This window comes from Culex pipiens, chromosome 2, assembly GCF_016801865.2.
Source record: "Culex pipiens pallens isolate TS chromosome 2, TS_CPP_V2, whole genome shotgun sequence".
Taxonomy (NCBI): domain Eukaryota; kingdom Metazoa; phylum Arthropoda; class Insecta; order Diptera; family Culicidae; genus Culex; species Culex pipiens.
In genome coordinates this window covers 85793197-85815115 of record NC_068938.1, presented here as the reverse complement: position 1 = coordinate 85815115, position 21919 = coordinate 85793197, and the positions used below count along the sequence as shown (strand labels likewise).

General features: G+C 39.7%; 1 protein-coding gene and 2 long non-coding RNA genes across 3 annotated transcripts; all 3 read left to right on the top strand.

The window, feature by feature from the left end:
* Nucleotides 1-563: 563 nt before the first annotated feature.
* On the top strand, nucleotides 564-1032 carry LOC120419819 (uncharacterized). Its single transcript, XR_005605778.2, has 3 exons — nucleotides 564-699; nucleotides 845-905; nucleotides 959-1032. It is a non-coding gene; the product is annotated as an uncharacterized LOC120419819 (long non-coding RNA).
* Nucleotides 1033-10352: 9320 nt separating this feature from the next.
* Nucleotides 10353-11494, top strand: LOC120419813 (uncharacterized). Its single transcript, XM_039582650.2, has 3 exons — nucleotides 10353-10362; nucleotides 10894-11008; nucleotides 11071-11494. The coding sequence occupies exons 1-3, from the start codon at nucleotides 10353-10355 to the stop codon at nucleotides 11393-11395; spliced, it is 450 nt and encodes a 149-aa protein (XP_039438584.1). The 3' UTR covers nucleotides 11396-11494.
* A 2311-nt stretch (nucleotides 11495-13805) lies between these two features.
* Nucleotides 13806-14258, top strand: LOC120419822 (uncharacterized). The gene is made up of 2 exons (XR_005605780.2): nucleotides 13806-13999; nucleotides 14060-14258. It is a non-coding gene; the product is annotated as an uncharacterized LOC120419822 (long non-coding RNA).
* The last annotated feature ends 7661 nt before the right edge of the window (nucleotides 14259-21919 follow it).

Sequence of the window (21919 nt, the reverse complement as noted above, 5' to 3'; positions counted from 1 at the left end):
ATCACGAACCCGATGTCCGATTTTTGATATCTTGTGACGGAGGGGCGGTACGACCCCTTCAATTTTCGAACATGCGAAAAAAGATGTGTTGTTCAATAATTTGCAGCCTAAAACAACGGTGATGAGACAGAAATTTGGTTTCAAAGCGACATTTATGTAAAATTAGACGCCCGATTTGATGGCGTACTCAGAATTCCGAAAAAAACGTATTTTTCATTGAAAAAAACACTAAAAAAGTTTAAAAAACTCTGCCATTTTCCGTTACTCGACTGTCAAATTTTTTGGAACATGTCATTTTAAGGGAAATTTAGTGTACTTGTCGAATCTACATGCACCCAGAAGGGTCATTTTTTCATTCAGAACAAAATGTTTCAATTTAAAATTTCGTGTTTTTTCGCTTGGATGAAATACTCTGCACGAACACCCCTCGTACGAACCGTAAGTAACCCAAAAGTGGGTAAGGATCAGTCAAGCTTTGAGTCTATCTGACTGACAGGGCGGAATAAACAAACGTAAACAAACACAAGAAAACGAATTGAACAGTTGGTTCTTTGGAGAAGGTGAAATTTATTGCCAGCGTTTGTAGATTCAGTTCTAATTATTTAAAGCGTTTCGTTGTGCGAGAGTGTGGTTGACGGCGTACCTTGTTGGCCAAGGTGACAGTGTTGTAGATCGAGTCCTGGAAAGAGAAAGAAAAACGTAAGTTAGTTCAGGAAGAAAATGTTAGGTTAGGAAATTAAAAACAATGAATTCTAGACTATAAACATATGAAATACAATAGCTTATAGGACCTTTAAAAAAAAACTATGGAATTGATTAGTAACAGCTACTTACTTACCTATAGTGTTTGCGGCTGGTACGGCTCACGACGTTGGGTGATTTAGGAGTCGAACGGGAAACCAATCGTGAGTAACTTTACCTGTGAAGAAATGATTAGTGAATTAATAAAATAAATTAGCTTTTAGCGATTACTTGCCAACTACATCCCGGTGTGATCCGCTCAAGAGAAGGTGTCCGATATTCTCCATAACACCATCAAATCGGGCGTCTAATTTTACATAAAAGTCCCTTTGACACCAAATTTCTATCTCATCACCGTTTCAGGCTGCAAATTATTGAACAACATTTCTTTTTTCGCATGTTCAAAAATTGAAGGGGTCGTACCGCCCCTCCGTCACGAGATATAAAAAATCGGACCTTGGATTCGTGATCAGGGACAAAAGTTACTCCTTAGGACAAAGTTTCACGCAAATCGAAGAGGGGTCGGGGCAACTTTTCCCGATTTCGTGTGAGTTGGCAGAGAATTACCCAAGTAGACAACCACAAAAAATGTTAGATAAACATAAGGGATTTCACGAGTTATTGCGATTTTACGAAAAATAGTTTTGAAAAAGTTGGTTGTGTCGATCATGGTCGTTCATAGTCACCAACCCGCGACGGACACACACGACGATACATAGAGAAACAAAAAAAGTAACTTATAAAAAAAATCGTTTAATTCGCTATAATCGCAAACCTCATCATTTTCTTTTGTAATTTATTGCTTTAAACTTTGAAGAACATTGTTATACTCTTAACAAATACCCTGCAAAGTTTTAAAAAGATACACGCTATTTTAAATGTTTTTTTTGCTCTATTGAAATAATTACCCTTCTGTGTTAATGTAGATTCGAAAAGTACATTTAACTTACCTTAAAATTACATGTTCCAAAAAGTTTTACAGTCAAGTAACGGAAAATGGGAGAATTTTTAAAACATTTTTAGAGTTTTTTTTTCCGAAGAAAACTACGTCTTTTCAGAATACTGAGTACGCCATCAAATAGGGCGTCTAATTTTACATAAAAGTCCCTTTGACATCAAATTTCTATATCATCACCGTTTCAGGCTGCAAATTATTGAAAAACATATCTCTTTTTGCATGTTCAAAAACTGAAGGCCATCTATTTGTAAACTTATCGAAAACTGAACAAATATCTAGCTATCTGTGTGTCTGTGTTTTACCAAAATTTACAAAAAAAAATTTCCGGTTTTTCGATAAGTGACTGGAAATTTTCTGAAATACCATCATGTTTTACATCGTTGGATAGGTTATTGAAAAACCTTACATACGAGTTTGAATGTTAGAAGATCTGGCAACCCTGTCTCATGTTATGTCTACTTAAGTGATAAGCTTTCGAAGAGGTATTTTTAAACGATAGATGGTATTTCATGGGCTGATAAAAAACATCTGCAACAAATTTTAACAAGCCTAATACACCCTCTTGCATGTCAACAAACGATTTCAAGGTCCCTTAATAGCATTCCAAACAGTTCACCCCACTCCTCCTCGAAAAGAGCATGTAAATGAACAAATAGCTACTTCCTAAGCTAGGTCCATTATCAGTAGCCTTCCCCGAAGAAAAAGCTTGAAATTGTTTTCTTCTGTGCAAATCTAAAATCAAGTCTACGCTGGAAGCTGAAGTCAACCATTTCCTGGAGGGCTATTATATGCAAAATTATCCCATGTGGAGCACACTGGAAGGTGGGGGAGGACAGACGATGTTCTTGCATAGAAGTATGGAACCACCCAAGAATATCAAAATAAGGAAGCAAACCAGTCAAGATATTTAGATCTGAAAAGCTAACATTTTAATCTCGATATATAAAGTTTTAAAGTGACTGGCTTCGGAGTGCACACACACATACATCGTGTTGTCGTCCCGAGAAGCTTTCCCTGCGCGCCATCGTGGACGCTCCTTTGCGAGTTTTACCGGATGTTCTTATAAATCTTAACGGAAAATCGTTTTTCCATCTCTCTTTTTACACAGCCGGTGTTCTTGCGTTCTCAGAGAAGGAGAGAGTGGAACAGTGTTCTTTTCCGGTTATTCTCGTTCTCTTTCACCCTAAACCACCCCCACCACCTCCTCCTCCCCTTCGACTGTGTGTGGTGTCGGTTCGGACAGTTTAGTGGCAATATTTACTCCTTCCAACATAATTTAACATTAAATACTGTTTATAAATAAATTCCGGCTGCACCGAGTGCGTCCGTGTGTGTGTTCACTTGCGAAAGGGAGGAAGAACTGCAGCAGCGCAGCTCCTCAACAAAGGGTTCGTCGTTCAGCATCTCGATGTGGTTTTGTTGCACAAACGCTGCTGACCAGCAGCAGCAGGGGTGCCAGATGGAATTTCGAAATGTTACCATCAAGGGTAAAAATTTCAAATTTGACCACCATGTGGTGATTTTTATATAGATTTTCCGTATTTTTGAAGAAGGTCCATCTTATTGGTAGATTACCATGACAAACCAAATTATTTTGTTATTAATCTGGCACCCCTGCCGGCCAATTTTCTGGGCGAAGCGGGCGGCGGGAAAAGCGCAAACATAAATAGCATGTTCTGGTGTTGTAATCAATTTGAAATAAATATGTTCATATCCCTGCAGCCCCCGATCCCAGATCCAAACCAAGCCCAAGTTCCCAAAGAGGTGGAGAGAACGAGCATAAACATATCAAAGCCTTCGAGCAGATTTACCTTCAACCCGGGCCTCAATGATGCTGCTTCTGTTTGGGAGGCACCGCACCAACCTTCATTGCTGTGCATCATGCAAGCACGTGGGGCTTTCTTTCCTGACTGTGGGGGAATGCAAGTCTAGCCGGCTTGCATGCTGCATGATGCGTGTTTTGCTGCTGCTGGATCACACTGACGACGATGATGACCAGGACAGAGCAGGCATCACTGCATGCAAACCGTCCTGCGTTGATGAATCATGGACTTTGGTTGGGATGGTGGGAGAATCGCACTGTTTTGGTGGTGAAAATATCTGTTTGATGTCAATCGAAATGTTGGATCTAAAGCAGCCTATAATTTAATTTTCCCATCATTAACAAAAAAAATGCGTTTTTAAGAAGCCATTTTGCATCATTAGTTTTTCCATTTAATTTTTCATACAAATTTGGCAGCTGTCCATACAAAAATGATGCATGAAAATCCAAAAAATCTGTATCTTTTGAAGAAATTTTTTAATCGATTTGGTGTCTTCGGCAAAGTTGTAGGTGATACACAGTAAACAAAATTGGTAGTTTTTTATTTCACATTTTTTCACTAAAGTTTTATTTGCAAAAAACACTATTTTAAATTTAATTTATTGTAGGATATATTTTAGGGGACATTAAATGCTAACTTTTCAGAAATGTCTAGGTTGTGCAAAAAATCTTTTAACGAGTTATGAATTTTTCAAGCAATACTGATTTAAAAAAAAAATCGAGATATTGGTCGCATTTTCAACTTCATTTTTCGATGTAAAATTTGCCATCAAAAAGTACTTTTGTGATATTTTGATAAAGTGCACCGTTTTCAAGTTATAGCCATTTTTAGGGTTTTTTTTAATATAGCCGAAATTTTTATTTTTTTAAATTGAGTGCACATGTTTGTCCACTTTTGAAAAACATATTTTTAAAAAGCTGAGAAATTGCTCAATATTTTTCTTTTTTGAACTTTGTTGATATGATCCTTAGTTGCTGAAATATTGCCGTGCAAGTGTTTAAAAACAACACAATTGATGTCTTATAAGTCTCACCCAAACAACCCACTATATTCTAATGTCGATATCTCAGCAACTAATGGTCCGATTTCTTAAACCTGCTGTCCCTATTCAGACTGTAGTCCCGATTTGTCCCATTACTATAGGTGTAACGTCACACATCAAAAAATGACCTGTCACTTTCCTAAGATGAACAATGAACAAAACAATATAATAGTAGTTTATGCAACAAGTTGCAAAAAGAGAATTTTTTCAGCACGAGTCGTACATTTATTCAACGAAGTTCACCGAGTTGGATAAATACGAAGAGTGCTGAAAAAATCAAGTTTTGCAACGAGTTCCAACATTTTTTGCAATTCCAAAAAACACCCATTGAGTGAAATTTTAAGTAAATTTTTTATGTATTTTGTCAATAAATCGTTTAAATCAAAAAAATGTTAAAAAGTGTTACTTTTCGAAACAAGTGCTTTCAGTGCTGAAAAGTAGAACTTTTCAGCATTTATTTTGAAAAGTGTTGCTATTCGATTCTGTAATTTTTGGTACAGAAAAGTAGGCTATTTCGTCGTTCGAGAATGACAGGAAAAGTAAGTAGTTTCACGACGGAATTGCAAAAATGATTTTTTTTCAATTCAATTCAATCTGTGTTTTTTGTTTATGTGGAATTAAGAGATTTGGAGAACCTTTCAACTGAGATCAACTCAAAAAAAATGAATTTTAATGATTCAAACAATGAGATTCACAAAAAATCTTCGGCTGATTGATTTTCTATGAAAAGTTCGGCAGCGATAACTTTCGCGTGATTCGCCTCCTCTCTTTTTCATGGGCGATGAAAAATTGCAAGCGTAATAGTAGGAAAAAACTAACTTAATCCACCTATGTGGTTGGTGCCTTCCTCACTCTTTTCCAACAATGGGTGATATGTGATATGATGGGTTTGGACACAAATTTCGTCTGTTTCGTTAAGTTACGGAATACAAAAAACACACATATCACTCAAGGGCTCATAAGTGGCATCTTAAGTGGTCATAGCTTGAACAGGTTTGCTAGATCTTCAATGTTTTAGACCAGTTGGAAAGGTCTTTCGATTACCTTACCAACGATGGGTCGGATGATGGATCCGGACGTTGTTTACATACATTTAAGTGAGATCCGGCTACAAAAAAGTACATAAATATCACTTAAGTGGTCAGAACTCGAGACAGGGTTGCCAGATCTTCAATGTTTTAGACTCGTTGGAAAGGTCTTTCAATTACCTAACTAACGATGTATAACATGATGATGTTTGGTTCAGTTTACTGCCATTTATTCAACTTCCGAAAATATGCGAAAACACATTTTTATACATAACTTTTGAACTACTTATCGAAACTTCAAAAAATTCAATAGCACCGTATGGGACCCTAAACCAAGTCGAATGCGACTGGTTTGGTCAAAATCGGTTCATCCAGTGCTGAGAAAACTGCGTGACATCATTGGTCACATACACACACACATACACACACACATACACACACACATACACACACACATACACACACACATACACACACACATACACACAGACATTTGTTCAGTTTTCGATCCTGAGTCGATATGTATACATTAAGGTGGGTTTTCGAGCTTTAAATAAAAAGTTCAATTTTAGAGCAGGATTTTAGCCTTACCTCAGTGAGGAAGGCAAAAAATCGAATGACCGAAATCCTAGAGAACTGCTCAATAGAGAGGGTCGTTAATGTGGATGGTTTGATTTTTGATTGGGGGGGAGGCGACATAAACTTTGAAAAATATTAGCAATGGCCTAAATTCTCTTAAAAAATTAGACAAACTGTTATCCCATGTGTTCTTGGATCTTCTTTAAGGTGAAGCCGTTGATCATTTTTGAAGAAAATTGATCAGTCTAAAATGCTCTGTATCTCATTCAATTTAACGAATTTCTGCACCAAAATGAATAAGCATATGCCGGTTGAAGCCACTGAAAAAAATTTTGATCTAAATCAAATGTGCTGCATATTTTATATAATTTTGTTGCACAGTCATTGACGTCCTAGTTGGCAATCATTGATCAATGACGATTTCCATAACTTCACAAGGCATGGGATAATCGTTACCAAAAGAAATCAGCATGTGTATGGCACTATTCTAAACAACTTGTAGAAGGAATTTTGTGAAAATATTGAAAGCGACGCAAAATTTATACCTTTGAACGAAAATTCATGACAATGCACAGTGGCCCAGATCGCAAAATTAAGTGGAAAACGGATTTTCCGAAAAATTGTGAAGTTTTGGAGCTTCGGTGTCTTCAGAAGAGTTGTTGCAAATGGAAAGGGGCAACTTTTGGTTTTGTTGAAAATTAGGGTGGTTCACTATTAGGGTGATTTTAAAAATCTAACTTTTCAGGAATATTTTTGGGTTTTTTTGTCTTCTATAAAGTTGTTGGGCTTGCCAATCCAAGCAACTTTGTCGAAGACACCAAAATTTTATCTCTTAATCTACGCCTTCTACGACTTAAGGGTCAAAAGTTACAGCCATTTTAAGATAAAAATATATGCAAATTTAAAACTAATTCTTAAACATCTCGAAAATGCGCAAGCCAAATTTTAAGCACTAGGTTGTATTTGAAAGAGGAGATCCAGCACTACAAACGCTGAAAAAATCTCAGAGGTGTTTTTCTTTAAACTCGAGATATCTTCATTTGAAAAAGTCAAATTTTCAAGGAAAAACCTTTAGGACCACCCTAACGAAATTCGAAAATTTTCCAAAAAAACACCTCTGAGATTTTTTCAGCGTCTGTAGTGCTGGATCTCCTCCTCCAAATGCAACCTGGTGCTTAAAAATTGGCATGCGTTTTTTCGAGATATTTAGTTTTTAATTTGCATCTTTTTAACCTTAAAATGGCTGTAACTTTTGACCATTAAGTCCAAATTGACCAGTCAAAAATAAAATTGTTTGTTTTTCAGAGAAAAGTGCCCCGAATATCAATTTTTGCTAAAACTAAACTCTGAATTGCCACTTTTTAGAAGACAACAAAATTCCCAAAAATATACATGAAAAGTTAGAATTCCAAATTACCCTACTAATGAACCACCCTAATTTTCAAACAAACCAAAAGTTGACCCTTTCAATTTGCAACAACTCTTCTCAAGACACCAAAGCTCCAAAACTTCACAATTTTTCGGAAAATCCGTTTTACACTTAATTTTGCGATCTTGACCACTGTGCAATGCACGTTAAGTTAGAAGAAAACGCATTTCAACAGCTGGAACTAGCAAATTGCAAGGTTACACACACACACACACACACACACACACACACACACACACACACGCTTATGGATCATTAAGTTTTATCAATATTTTTTATTATTTAATCAATACATACCAACGCGAACTCCTCATCACAATCCTCCAGGAACTGCTCGACGTCAAAAATTTCGGCCTGAGTAGCCGGACCCAACTCCATCGACTCATCCGCCATCTGAAATGAAAATTCCGTTACCATTCATAATATTTAGGGCCATCCTTAGTCCACGTGGACACTTCGGCAAATTAAAAAGGAGGAACGGGGTCAGGGGGTTTAACTTTTTTAGGCTTCTTGAAAAAACAGTTGTCCACGTAGCTTATGATTGACGCCTTTAAATACGCAAACGTGTTAGCAAAAGTCCACGATTGACCTTTTAAATGTAGAATACAATCAACATAGGTGGTTAGAGGGATAAGATTAAGCCATACAAATTTACAAATATTCGCATAGCCCAATCCGGCTCCGTAAACTTTCTGTAAAGTTGCCGTGAAGATTACCATGTCACCTTAAAAAGTTTAACTCCATTTTGCACGCACTCTCACTTTTAATTTCTCGATACAATTGGGTCCTAAAATGAAGCTTAGATTGCTGATATTATTGTTTACAGCGATAAAGCTTATTTTCTGAGTACAATGACCTTTTGTACGCCCGCAGAGTTTAAAATGGATTTTTAAATCAATTTTGAAAAATAAACCTCGCGGTCCTTCTTGACAGCTCGTTCCAAGGGGACCACAGTTGATCCATCGAAAAAATGTTGTCTTGTCAATATTTTTGTTTGCATTAAAATTAAAAAAAAAATGAATGGTGCGCTAGTGTCATAAAGCTCTTTAGGAAACTATTTTCATAACCTAGTACACAATTTGTTTTGCGGGCTTGTAAAAATTCTGGAACAAGTCTCTGAACTTGCAAATTAATTCCAGCCGTCAAAATGCTTATCCGCCATTTTCAATTATTGGTCCAGACATTTGAAACCACATGATTTATGCACGATTCACTATTTTAATCACTTTTAAATTTCACTACCCCCAATGTGGTTTTGGTCAAATTAATTGAAAACACGGCATTTGGAGCAATATTAAATTTTGAGAGAGACGGATCAAGAGGCTCTCTACTCGAATCGGGTATTCCATTAAAAAGAACCTATCATCCACCATTTTGTTTTTTAATCCTCCGGCAGTCAAGTCTTTTATTGTTTTCTACAAGTTACACAATAGTTGTATTGTTAATTTGATTTTGGTTAACCGCGGCTGATTTTCTTAAAATAATTCGAACGGTCGAAAATTCACCAAAGCATCTACCACATTAATTTTACAAAAACAAAACTGTGATAGAAAAGTATCCACCGCGATAGTTTTTTGACAGTTCGATGTTCGACGCCAACGAATTATTTTAAGAAAATCCACCGCGGTTAACCAAAACCAAATTAACAATACAACGAATATACACGTACGCCACTGCCGAAGGATTAAAAAAAGCCATGTCACCACTGCAACCATCTTACGAATTGATCTAAAACCAATCTTGCAAGATGGTGTCAGTCTTGACCTACCCACCGACTACTTTTTACTTACCGTGTTCACAATCGCCCTCTGCCTTCACGATCAAATTGCAACTGAACGATGCGAGAGCAAAGTTCGCGAGATCATCCCATACCAGTGTGCTCAGACTGCGAAAAAGAGAATACTGTATACAATTTAAAAATATCTGTAATACTTTTCCATGAAAACTTACCACACGGAAAATCATGTACACTTCCCAGATGGGAAAAGGGTCCAAAATAGGGCCAAAAGCGTGCGCCGTTTTACTCATAAGCGTGCCGATTATTAACACGTTTTGTCCTTTAAGGCTAGTGCGCAGATCGGAAGGAAAGGGAGCAAGAAACAGCCCAGTCAAATCAATCCGAATTCTGAAACGGAATCTAATTAGAATCGTATACAAATTCCGTTTCAAACGCAACAACCGGTTCGAACACGGAACCGGTTGTTGCGTTTGAAACGGAATTTGTATACGATTCTAATTAGATTCCGTTTCAGAATTCGGATTGAGTTAACTGGGAGCTTTACGAACAGCAGAACAAAAGAGAGGGATCGATTTCTTGGGGCTTTTCTTCAACCTCTCTGGCTTGCTTTAGCTGCCGCTGCTGCCCATGTCATTTTTTTCTTGACCGGTTCCTTTCGAAGTGCGTTTACCGATTTTATTTGAAGCGATAACGATAACGGAACTATCGAACTTTTTTTTTGTATTTTGATTTTGGTCCCCTGAGAATTTTTGCTCGAGCCTCGACTCGATTCAGGCTCGAGTCAATCTGGCTCGAAATCGAGCCAAAATTCTCAAGCCTAGTCTACAATAGGAAACACGCAGGATCGCATACGCAAACGCAAGTTTAGGACATGATTTTTCAACGCGGGACTGGTTTGTGAACATTTTTACTATGGGACCCATATTTAAAAGATTTTTCAGATGGACCAACAAACTTGCCGTAAATTTTAAAATTTCTGGAATAGAGATCTCCACGGTTTCTCTAACGTACACCATGATTCTGTGTTAGTACTTGTATTTGAAGTAATGTTTTGTTTTTTATAGAGTTATCTAAGCCTGCTCTCACGCACACTAGCACACCATTTGTTTTGCTGGCCGGTACAATATTTAACCTCAATCTTTTTCATGTACGTACACGCAATACATGCGCTTGTAGATAACTCTATGATTGGCTGAATTCCAAGCTGATTTTATTTATACTATTTTTACACATACATAGGCAAATCGAGTAGATCAATCGCCTGCAAAAACCAGCTGTTTACCACGTGCTCGTGGTATCGAGAAATTAAAAAGAGAGATGTGAGCCGGTAACATGGAGTTAAATTTTCGAAACTGTCGTGGTAAACTTCACAGAAGCTTGACAAAAAGTTTAACTCCATGTTGCACTTTTGATTTCTCGATAACAAAGGCAAAGCTGATTTTGACAGACGAGTTATTCTACTCGATTTGCCTATGTTTGCGTGTAACTAAACATATTATTAGTGTAGCTAAAACCCAATCACGAAATACTCACGCTGACTTTAAATCGATTTTAGCATCTCGAAAAGGACGGCGTCAAGCTGTCGATCATCGACTTTATTATCAAGACGGCCGCGATTGTTTGCAAGACGGCCCCGGAGCCGAACTCCGCCAGAATGGACACCATCCCCAGTGAGTCGGACCGTTATTCGCAAGATGATCTCCATTTGACAAAGTTCAATTTTCGCTTCTAGATTTGACGCCGTGCACGTGACACCGATCGTGTTCGGCGCGGACCACGAGGGACTGTCCAATATCTCCAAGGAAATCGCTGGCGGCGAAGGCTCACGACGGCAAGCTAAATCTGCAGGAGTTCCAGGGCGGCACCTTGAGCGTGGCCATGTTCGGCGTGACGCACTCTTCTACCGTCATCAACCCGCCCTAGAGCTGTACTCATCGGTGTTTGTCCTTTTCCTGGCTTCGGTGCCGAGACCTTGGACGATTTCACAAAAAATAAGACCGCGACCGGAAGAAGTGAAGATAAAGATGGTCCGCTTTGTGAAGACAGCGGCTCTTTAACCAACCCCCTTTTTAAAATGTATTTTTATAATAAATAAACTATAATCATCACGCCGAGACAGTCAAAATTTGTTTTATTTTGTAAACACTTTTTTCTATTAATGGGATTTTTAAAAGAAGAAAACCAAGAAGAAAATCGCTCCACGAAATACGTCCGATTTTCTGCCAGATTTGCGCTAATTCATTTACCGCAGTCCTCCGAAAATCTGGTGCAAAATCGGCGTGTGTCTGGCATATCCCATCTGTCAAAATGCATAACCGTTTGAACCGGGCCAAACGGTTCGTTCGCCTCAATCGTGCACGACCGGTTTGTTGCATATTCGCAAGAATTCGGGCAAAAATCTTGGGCCAGTCGGGGGGAAATTCTGCCAGACGTCTGGCGCAGCGCCCAAGACAAAACGCCCGCCAGGCGCCCCCCGTTTCGGCGTGTATGGGAGCGTTCTTTTATTACGTAACGCAGTTAGGGGGGGGAGGGGGTGTCGGTGTCTGTTACGAAATGTTACGAAAATTGGGGGAGGGGGGGTGTGCTGAAAAATTCTGTTACGTAACGCAAAATTTTCATATAAGCACTCATAAAAATTTGCAAAAAGACCTTGCGTTACGCGTTACAGGGGGGGTAGGGGGATGGCTCATCTGTTACGATTTGTTACAAAGGGGGGGGAGGGGAGTCAAAAATCCCAAATTTTGCGTTACGTAATAAAAGAACGCTCCCTATAACCCTGACTGACGGACGGGGCCGACAACGGCCCGAAAACGGCCGGACGGCTCGACAAAACGGCCCGAATTCCGACGGTTTGTCCGACGGAATTCGGGCCCTTTTCGTGCGTATATGCAACACTTTGTCCGACGATCGTCGAAATCGACGTTTGAGAAAATCGACGTTGACGGGCCGTTGTCGGGCCGTTTTCGTGCGCCTTTGTTATTTAGATTGTCCTGCCACTGTCGGGTGCTCACGTTTCGGATTTTTTAGTTAATTTGATTGAAATAAAAGAGATTTCATTAGCATTTTATTATTCTCTCTTCTTTTCCACATTCCACATTTTAATGCCGGAACTCTTATGAGCTTCATTCTTGGTGTCCGTTGTTAATCTCTAGTGGCAAAACCAGCAATTTTCACCATCATCTGAAATCAAAGTTTGATGTGCAAAAATAGTGAACACACCACAATTTGAATATATTTACCTCATTCATTTGTTTGTCTCGTTGGTTTCGTCATGCTGCTGAATCTGGAACATAACTTAGTACAAAAGATAAAATTATCACAATTTTTTCACTTTAAACTATGAAACTTTTCTGGATGGACTTGAAAAAAAAAACTGATTTGTCATCAAATTGCGTAGCCTACTAGTACCAACACGAACTGCAGATGTCACATTTGACATTCGATCAAATGCACGACAAACGCTCGAAAATGGCAGGAAACAATCGACATCGAGAGATAACGCCTAAAATCGCACGACCGCCGGACTTCAGTTTAACAGCCCTGACAGACGGACAGGGCCGACAACGGCCCGAAATCCGCCCGACGGCTCGACAAAACGGCCCGAATTCCGACGGTTTGTCCGACGGAATTCGGGCCCTTTTCGTGCGTATATGCAACACTTCGTCCGACGCTCGTCGAAATCGACGTTTGAGAAAATCGACGTTGACGGGCCGTTGTCGGGCCGTTTTCGGGCGCCATTGTTATTTAGAATGTCCTGCGATTGTCGGATGCTTACGTTTCGGATTTTTGGGTTGTTTAAATGAAAATTATTATGTTTTGATCAACACATTTTTATTATCCTGTTTTTACAACAAATAATCCACAATCTTGGCCATACTGGCAGAAAAATTTGGTATTCCGAGGTCCCAAAAATTTCCTGGATGTTGGATGATGAAAGCTTGATGAGTCACTTGAAAATTCAGATTCCTGAAAAAGGATTTGAGTCAGCAATAGATGAGAATCAAAAACTATTCTGAATTTACCTCTTGCATTTTACCGTTTTGCTGGTTCAGAAAGTCCCAGAATTTGACCCCGTGGGCTTTGATTTGAGCATCGAGCCCGTCGCTCACGCCTTCCGGATTAACACATCGGAATCTGCACAATCAATTATTTTTGTTTTAATTATTTTTAATTTTCCCTCATAAAAAAACTTTTCGTGGCGGTCTCTGAAAAAAATTGAACTGTCATCCAATTGCGTAGCCTACTAGAATCAACACGAACTGCAGATGTCACCTTTGACATTCGATTAAATGCACGACAAACGCTCGAAAATGGCAGGACACAATCGATATTGAAAGATAACGCTTCGAATCGCACGACCGCCGGACTTCAGTCTAACAGGGAGGGAATGACTGACACTGCAGTGATTTTCAGTTACAGTGTACAGTATACAGCCCATTTAATCGTTCATCGATGAATTCGACGAAAGTACGCAGCCTTAAGTTTTATTGTTTTGTTTTGTGTAATGTGACACTTTCTGTCAATGAGTGAGGAACGATACGAAAATAAAAAAAAACGTCAACTTGGTTTTGTTCGATCCTGTTCGAACAAAATGTGGCGGGTTGTTTTTTTTCACATGAAAAATTAGCGAAAATGCTGCGTGGCCACTTCGTAGGCGATAGGTAATGCTTTGCGAATTTATTTACATGATTATTTTTAAGTTTTTTGTGTCGAAATTACAGGAATCAGATCGTTTGTAAAAGCGTCTGCGATGCGAAATATTGATTCTGCTATCGGGCACTTCTTGACGATGGCCTAACGAAAATGACAATTCAAGCCGGTCATCCTGGACAAACGGACAAACCCGACGGAACAAAACAGACCACTGTCAAACTACACTCGAGCGGCAGCTGGAGGTCGAACTTCTTATCACGAAGGTAATGTTTGAGATAAAACGGCTGGAGCGTCATTTGTTTTAACAACGCTTTTGTACTATACTCGGTGACGTGTGGGTAGGAATGAGTTCATAATACGGAAACTAAAAAAATATTGAGATCCAGTTTCTAAAAAAGAATAGTTTCGCAAAAGTTAAGGCACAAAGTACAATCTGTGATTTGATTGTAATTTTAATTTTGATGGTATCCTTTTAGTTCAAACTAAGTGTCAGGGGAATGAAAAGTTAAAGATGACTTTAATCAAACTGCACTCAACCCCCGGTGGCAAGCCCGGTGGTTAGTCTCTTTTTCGTTTGACACTTTTTTAGTTTGCAATGGGTGATATGTGATATGATTTGTTTGCACACAAATTTCGTCTAAGTTCGTTAAGTTCCGGAATACAAAAAAATACACATATCACTCAAGGGCTCATAAGTGGTATCATAAGTGGTCATAGCTTGAGACAGGGTTGCCAGATCATCAATGTTTTAGACTCTTTGTAAGGTCTTTCGATTACCTTACCAACGATGGGTCGGATGATGATCCGTACATTGTTTACATACATTTAAGTGAGATCCGGCTACAAAAAAGTACATAAATATCACTTAAGTGGTTATAACTCGAGACAGGGTTGCCAGATCTTCAATGTTGTGGACTCGTTGGAAAGGTCTCTCGATTACCTAACCAACGATGGGTCGGATGGAGGATCCGGACATTGTTTACATACATTTAAATGAGATCCGGCTACAAAAAAGTACATAAATATCACTTAAGTGGTTATAACTCGAGACAGGGTTGCCAGATCTTCAATGTTGTAGACTCGTTGGAAAGGTCTTTCGATTACCTTACCAACAATGGGTCGATTGATGGATCCGGACATTATTTACATACATTTAAGTGAGATCCGGCTACAAAAAAGTACATAAATATCACTTAAGTGGTTATAACTCGAGACAGGGTTGCCAGATCTTCAATGTTGTGGACTCGTTGGAAAGGTCTCTCGATTACCTAACCAACGATGGGTCGGATGAAGGATCCGGAAATTGTTTACATACATTTAAATGAGATCCGGCTACAAAAAAGTACATAAATATCACTTAAGTGGTTATAACTCGAGACAGGGTTGCCAGATCTTTAATGTTGTGGACTCGTTGGAAAGGTCTCTCGATTACCTAACCAACGATGGGTCGGATGAAGGATCCGGACATTGTTTACATACATTTAAGTGAGATCCGGCTACAAAAAAGTACATAAATATCACTTAAGTGGTTATAACTCGAGACAGGGATGCCAGATCTTCAATGTTGTAGACTCGTTGGAAAGGTCTCTCGATTACCTAACCAACGATGGGTCGGATGAAGGATCCGGACATTGTTTACATACATTTAAATGAGATCCGGCTACAAAAAAGTACATAAATATCACTTAAGTGGTTATAACTCGAGACAGGGTTGCCAGATCTTCAATGTTGTGGACTCGTTGGAAAGGTCTCTTGATTACCTAACCAACGATGGGTCGGATGATGGATCCGGACATTGTTTACATACATTTGAGTGAGATCCGGCTACAAAAAAAGTACATAAATATCACTTAAGTGGTCAAAACTCGAGACAGGGTTGCCAGATCTTCAATGTTTTAGATTCGTTGGAAAGGTCTTTCGATTACCTAACCAACGATGAGTCGGATGAAGGATCCGGACATTGTTTATATACATTTAAATGAGATCCGGCTACAATAAAGTACATAAATATCACTTAAGTGGTTATAACTCGAGACAGGGTTGCCAGATCTTCAATGTTGTGGACTCGTTGGAAAGGTCTTTCAATTACCTAACTAACGATGTATAACATGATGATGTTTGGTTCAGTTTACTGCCATTTATTCAACATCCAAAAAAATGCGAAAACACATTTTTATACATAACTTTTGAACTACTTATCGAAACTTCAAACAATTCAATAGCACCGTATGGGACCCTAAACCAAGTCGAATGCGACTGGTTTGGTCAAAATCGGTTCAGCCAGTGCTGAGAAAACTGAGTGACATTATTGGTCACATACACACACACATACACACACACATACACACACACATACACACACACATACACACACACATACACACACACATACACACAGACATTTGTTCAGTTTTCGATTCTGAGTCGAAATGTATACATGAAGGTGGGTTTTCGAGCTTTTAATAAAAAGTTCAATTTTAGAGCAGGATTATAGCCTTACCTCAGTGAGGAAGGCAAAAGAAGTTTATTTCAGCACGAAATGCACATTTGTCCAACGAGTCGATTCTCCGATAAAATCAAAACAATTTTGGAAAGTATTACGTTTCGATACAAGTACTGATAAACTTTTCAGCACCCATTTCAGTGCTGCAGAGTAGTTTCAGTACGGAATTGGAGAACAGATTTTTTTGTGATGATTCCATCAGCAGCACAATGATTTGTAAAATTAAACTTAAGGTAATTCAAAATTTAGTTAGACATCGCTGGGAATCACGACACACCAGAAGAGATCTCACAAGCTATAGTGACGGCCGCTATACTCTCGGATGTTCTTGGTGCAGAGATAATCAAATGATAGTTTTTCTATGACTCATTTGCAACACTGCTGAGGGATTAGATTACATGAAAAAATAAAGGGGAAATTCTCGTATGTTGGGCAGGATATGGACTCGGTCCTGACTCCGTCCAATTGTTTTGGAAATGTTTTGACAGAAAATTTCCAGAATTTTGACTTGATTTTTGTTTTGTCGCGGTTAGAACCCTGATTGTGTAGCTATTTTGTGATTTTTTTTTTTGCACGAGTCAATTCGGAAAACCCAGTTTTTATTTTCAAATAATTGACATCTCTTATTTTTGCCTTCCTCACCTTACTGAGGAAAGGCTATAAAATCACTCGAAAAATGAACTTCTTATTTTGACCTCGTAGACCCACCTTCACGTATACCTATCGACTCAGAATCAAATTCTGAGCAAATGTCTGTGTGTGTGTGTGTGTGTGTGTGTGTGTGTGTGTGTGTGTGTGTGTGTGTGTGTGTGTGTGTGTGTGTGTGTGTGTGTGTGTGTGTGTGTGTGTGTGTGTGTGTGTGTGTGTGTGTGTGTGTGTGTGTGTGTGTGTGTGGGGATGTGGGTCTGTGCACCAAAAAATATGCACTCAATTATCTTAGCACTGGCTTAACCGATTTGGACCGTTTTGGTCTCATTCGATTCGTCTTGGGGTCCCATAAGTCCCTATTGAAAATTATGAAGTTTAGTAAAGTACTTCAAAAGTTATGCTAAAAAAACGATTTTGGCGTATGTCCGGAAGATTGTAAAAAGGGTGGTTTTTGTAAGAAACCCTGTCATGTTATACATTGATCAGTAGTGAGGTGCCTGTGTGGACGCGCAGTCCTGTTTTTTCGTGTTATTTTCCGTCTCTTTTATGTCGCTGTTCGAGTGCATGGGGTGATTGGTCATTATAATTAAATAATGGCATCAGTAGTGAGGTGCCTGTGTGGACGCGCAGTCCTGTTTTTTCGTGTTATTTTCCGTCTCTTTTATGTCGCTGTTCGAGTGCATGGGGTGATTGGTCATTATAATTAAACAATGGCATCAGTAGTGCGGTGCCTGTGTGGACGCTCAGTCCTGTTTTTTCGTGTTATTTTCCGTCTCTTTTGTGTCGCTGTTCGAGTGCATGGGGTGATTGGTCATTATAATTAAATAATGGCATCAGTAGTGCGGTGCCTGTGTGGACGCTCAGTCCTGTTTTTTCGTGTTATTTTCCGTCTCTTTTGTGTCGCTGTTCGAGTGCATGGGGTGATTGGTCATTATAATTAAATAATGGCATCAGTAGTGCGGTGCCTGTGTGGACGCTCAGTCCTGTTTTTTCGTGCTATTTTCCGTCTCTTTTGTGTCGCTGTTCGAGTGCATGGGGTGATTGGTCATTATAATTAAATAATGGCATCAGTAGTGCGGTGCCTGTGTGGACGCTCAGTCCTGTTTTTTCGTGTTATTTTCCGTCTCTTTTGTGTCGCTGTTCGAGTGCATGGGGTGATTGGTCATTATAATTAAATAATGGCATCAGTAGTGCGGTGCCTGTGTGGACGCTCAGTCCTGTTTTTTCGTGCTATTTTCCGTCTCTTTTGTGTCGCTGTTCGAGTGCATGGGGTGATTGGTCATTATAATTAAATAATGGCATCAGTAGTGCGGTGCCTGTGTGGACGCTCAGTCCTGTTTTTTTTTCGTGTTATTTTCCGTCTCTTTTATGTCGCTGTTCGAGTGCATGGGGTGATTGGTCATTATAATTAAATAATGGCATCAGTAGTGAGGTGCCTGTGTGGACGCGCAGTCCTGTTTTTTCGTGTTATTTTCCGTCTCTTTTGTGTCGCTGTTCGAGTGCATGGGGTGATTGGTCATTATAATTAAATAATGGCATCAGTAGTGCGGTGCCTGTGTGGACGCTCAGTCCTGTTTTTTTTTTCGTGTTATTTTCCGTCTCTTTTATGTCGCTGTTCGAGTGCATGGGGTGATTGGTCATTATAATTAAATAATGGCATCAGTAGTGAGGTGCCTGTGTGGACGCGCAGTCCTGTTTTTTCGTGTTATTTTCCGTCTCTTTTATGTCGCTGTTCGAGTGCATGGGGTGATTGGTCATTATAATTAAATAATGGCATCAGTAGTGAGGTGCCTGTGTGGACGCGCAGTCCTGTTTTTTTTTTCGTGTTATTTTCCGTCTCTTTTATGTCGCTGTTCGAGTGCATGGGGTGATTGGTCATTATAATTAAATAATGGCATCAGTAGTGAGGTGCCTGTGTGGACGCGCAGTCCTGTTTTTTCGTGTTATTTTCCGTCTCTTTTATGTCGCTGTTCGAGTGCATGGGGTGATTGGTCATTATAATTAAATAATGGCATCAGTAGTGCGGTGCCTGTGTGGACGCTCAGTCCTGTTTTTTCGTGCTATTTTCCGTCTCTTTTGTGTCGCTGTTCGAGTGCATGGGGTGATTGGTCATTATAATTAAATAATGGCATCAGTAGTGAGGTGCCTGTGTGGACGCGCAGTCCTGTTTTTTCGTGTTATTTTCCGTCTCTTTTATGTCGCTGTTCGAGTGCATGGGGTGATTGGTCATTATAATTAAATAATGGCATCAGTAGTGAGGTGCCTGTGTGGACGCGCAGTCCTGTTTTTTTTTTCGTGTTATTTTCCGTCTCTTTTATGTCGCTGTTCGAGTGCATGGGGTGATTGGTCATTATAATTAAATAATGGCATCAGTAGTGAGGTGCCTGTGTGGACGCGCAGTCCTGTTTTTTCGTGTTATTTTCCGTCTCTTTTATGTCGCTGTTCGAGTGCATGGGGTGATTGGTCATTATAATTAAATAATGGCATCAGTAGTGAGGTGCCTGTGTGGACGCGCAGTCCTGTTTTTTCGTGTTATTTTCCGTCTCTTTTGTGTCGCTGTTCGAGTGCATGGGGTGATTGGTCATTATAATTAAATAATGGCATCAGTAGTGCGGTGCCTGTGTGGACGCTCAGTCCTGTTTTTTTTTTCGTGTTATTTTCCGTCTCTTTTATGTCGCTGTTCGAGTGCATGGGGTGATTGGTCATTATAATTAAATAATGGCATCAGTAGTGAGGTGCCTGTGTGGACGCGCAGTCCTGTTTTTTCGTGTTATTTTCCGTCTCTTTTATGTCGCTGTTCGAGTGCATGGGGTGATTGGTCATTATAATTAAATAATGGCATCAGTAGTGAGGTGCCTGTGTGGACGCGCAGTCCTGTTTTTTTTTCGTGTTATTTTCCGTCTCTTTTATGTCGCTGTTCGAGTGCATGGGGTGATTGGTCATTATAATTAAATAATGGCATCAGTAGTGAGGTGCCTGTGTGGACGCGCAGTCCTGTTTTTTCGTGTTATTTTCCGTCTCTTTTGTGTCGCTGTTCGAGTGCATGGGGTGATTGGTCATTATAATTAAATAATGGCATCAGTAGTGCGGTGCCTGTGTGGACGCTCAGTCCTGTTTTTTTTTTCGTGTTATTTTCCGTCTCTTTTATGTCGCTGTTCGAGTGCATGGGGTGATTGGTCATTATAATTAAATAATGGCATCAGTAGTGAGGTGCCTGTGTGGACGCGCAGTCCTGTTTTTTTCGTGTTATTTTCCGTCTCTTTTGTGTCGCTGTTCGAGTGCATGGGGTGATTGGTCATTATAATTAAATAATGGCATCAGTAGTGCGGTGCCTGTGTGGACGCTCAGTCCTGTTTTTTTTTTCGTGTTATTTTCCGTCTCTTTTATGTCGCTGTTCGAGTGCATGGGGTGATTGGTCATTATAATTAAATAATGGCATCAGTAGTGAGGTGCCTGTGTGGACGCGCAGTCCTGTTTTTTTTTTCGTGTTATTTTCCGTCTCTTTTATGTCGCTGTTCGAGTGCATGGGGTGATTGGTCATTATAATTAAATAATGGCATCAGTAGTGAGGTGCCTGTGTGGACGCGCAGTCCTGTTTTTTCGTGTTATTTTCCGTCTCTTTTGTGTCGCTGTTCGAGTGCATGGGGTGATTGGTCATTATAATTAAATAATGGCATCAGTAGTGCGGTGCCTGTGTGGACGCTCAGTCCTGTTTTTTTTTCGTGTTATTTTCCGTCTCTTTTATGTCGTTGTTCGAGTGCATGGGGTGATTGGTCATTATAATTAAATAATGGCATCAGTAGTGAGGTGCCTGTGTGGACGCGCAGTCCTGTTTTTTCGTGTTATTTTCCGTCTCTTTTATGTCGCTGTTCGAGTGCATGGGGTGATTGGTCATTATAATTAAATAATGGCATCAGTAGTGAGGTGCCTGTGTGGACGCGCAGTCCTGTTTTTTTTTTCGTGTTATTTTCCGTCTCTTTTATGTCGCTGTTCGAGTGCATGGGGTGATTGGTCATTATAATTAAATAATGGCATCAGTAGTGAGGTGCCTGTGTGGACGCGCAGTCCTGTTTTTTTTTTCGTGTTATTTTCCGTCTCTTTTATGTCGCTGTTCGAGTGCATGGGGTGATTGGTCATTATAATTAAATAATGGCATCAGTAGTGCGGTGCCTGTGTGGACGCTCAGTCCTGTTTTTTTTTTCGTGTTATTTTCCGTCTCTTTTATGTCGCTGTTCGAGTGCATGGGGTGATTGGTCATTATAATTAAATAATGGCATCAGTAGTGAGGTGCCTGTGTGGACGCGCAGTCCTGTTTTTTCGTGTTATTTTCCGTCTCTTTTGTGTCGCTGTTCGAGTGCATGGGGTGATTGGTCATTATAATTAAATAATGGCATCAGTAGTGCGGTGCCTGTGTGGACGCTCAGTCCTGTTTTTTTTTTCGTGTTATTTTCCGTCTCTTTTATGTCGCTGTTCGAGTGCATGGGGTGATTGGTCATTATAATTAAATAATGGCATCAGTAGTGAGGTGCCTGTGTGGACGCGCAGTCCTGTTTTTTTTTTCGTGTTATTTTCCGTCTCTTTTATGTCGCTGTTCGAGTGCATGGGGTGATTGGTCATTATAATTAAATAATGGCATCAGTAGTGAGGTGCCTGTGTGGACGCGCAGTCCTGTTTTTTCGTGTTATTTTCCGTCTCTTTTGTGTCGCTGTTCGAGTGCATGGGGTGATTGGTCATTATAATTAAATAATGGCATCAGTAGTGCGGTGCCTGTGTGGAC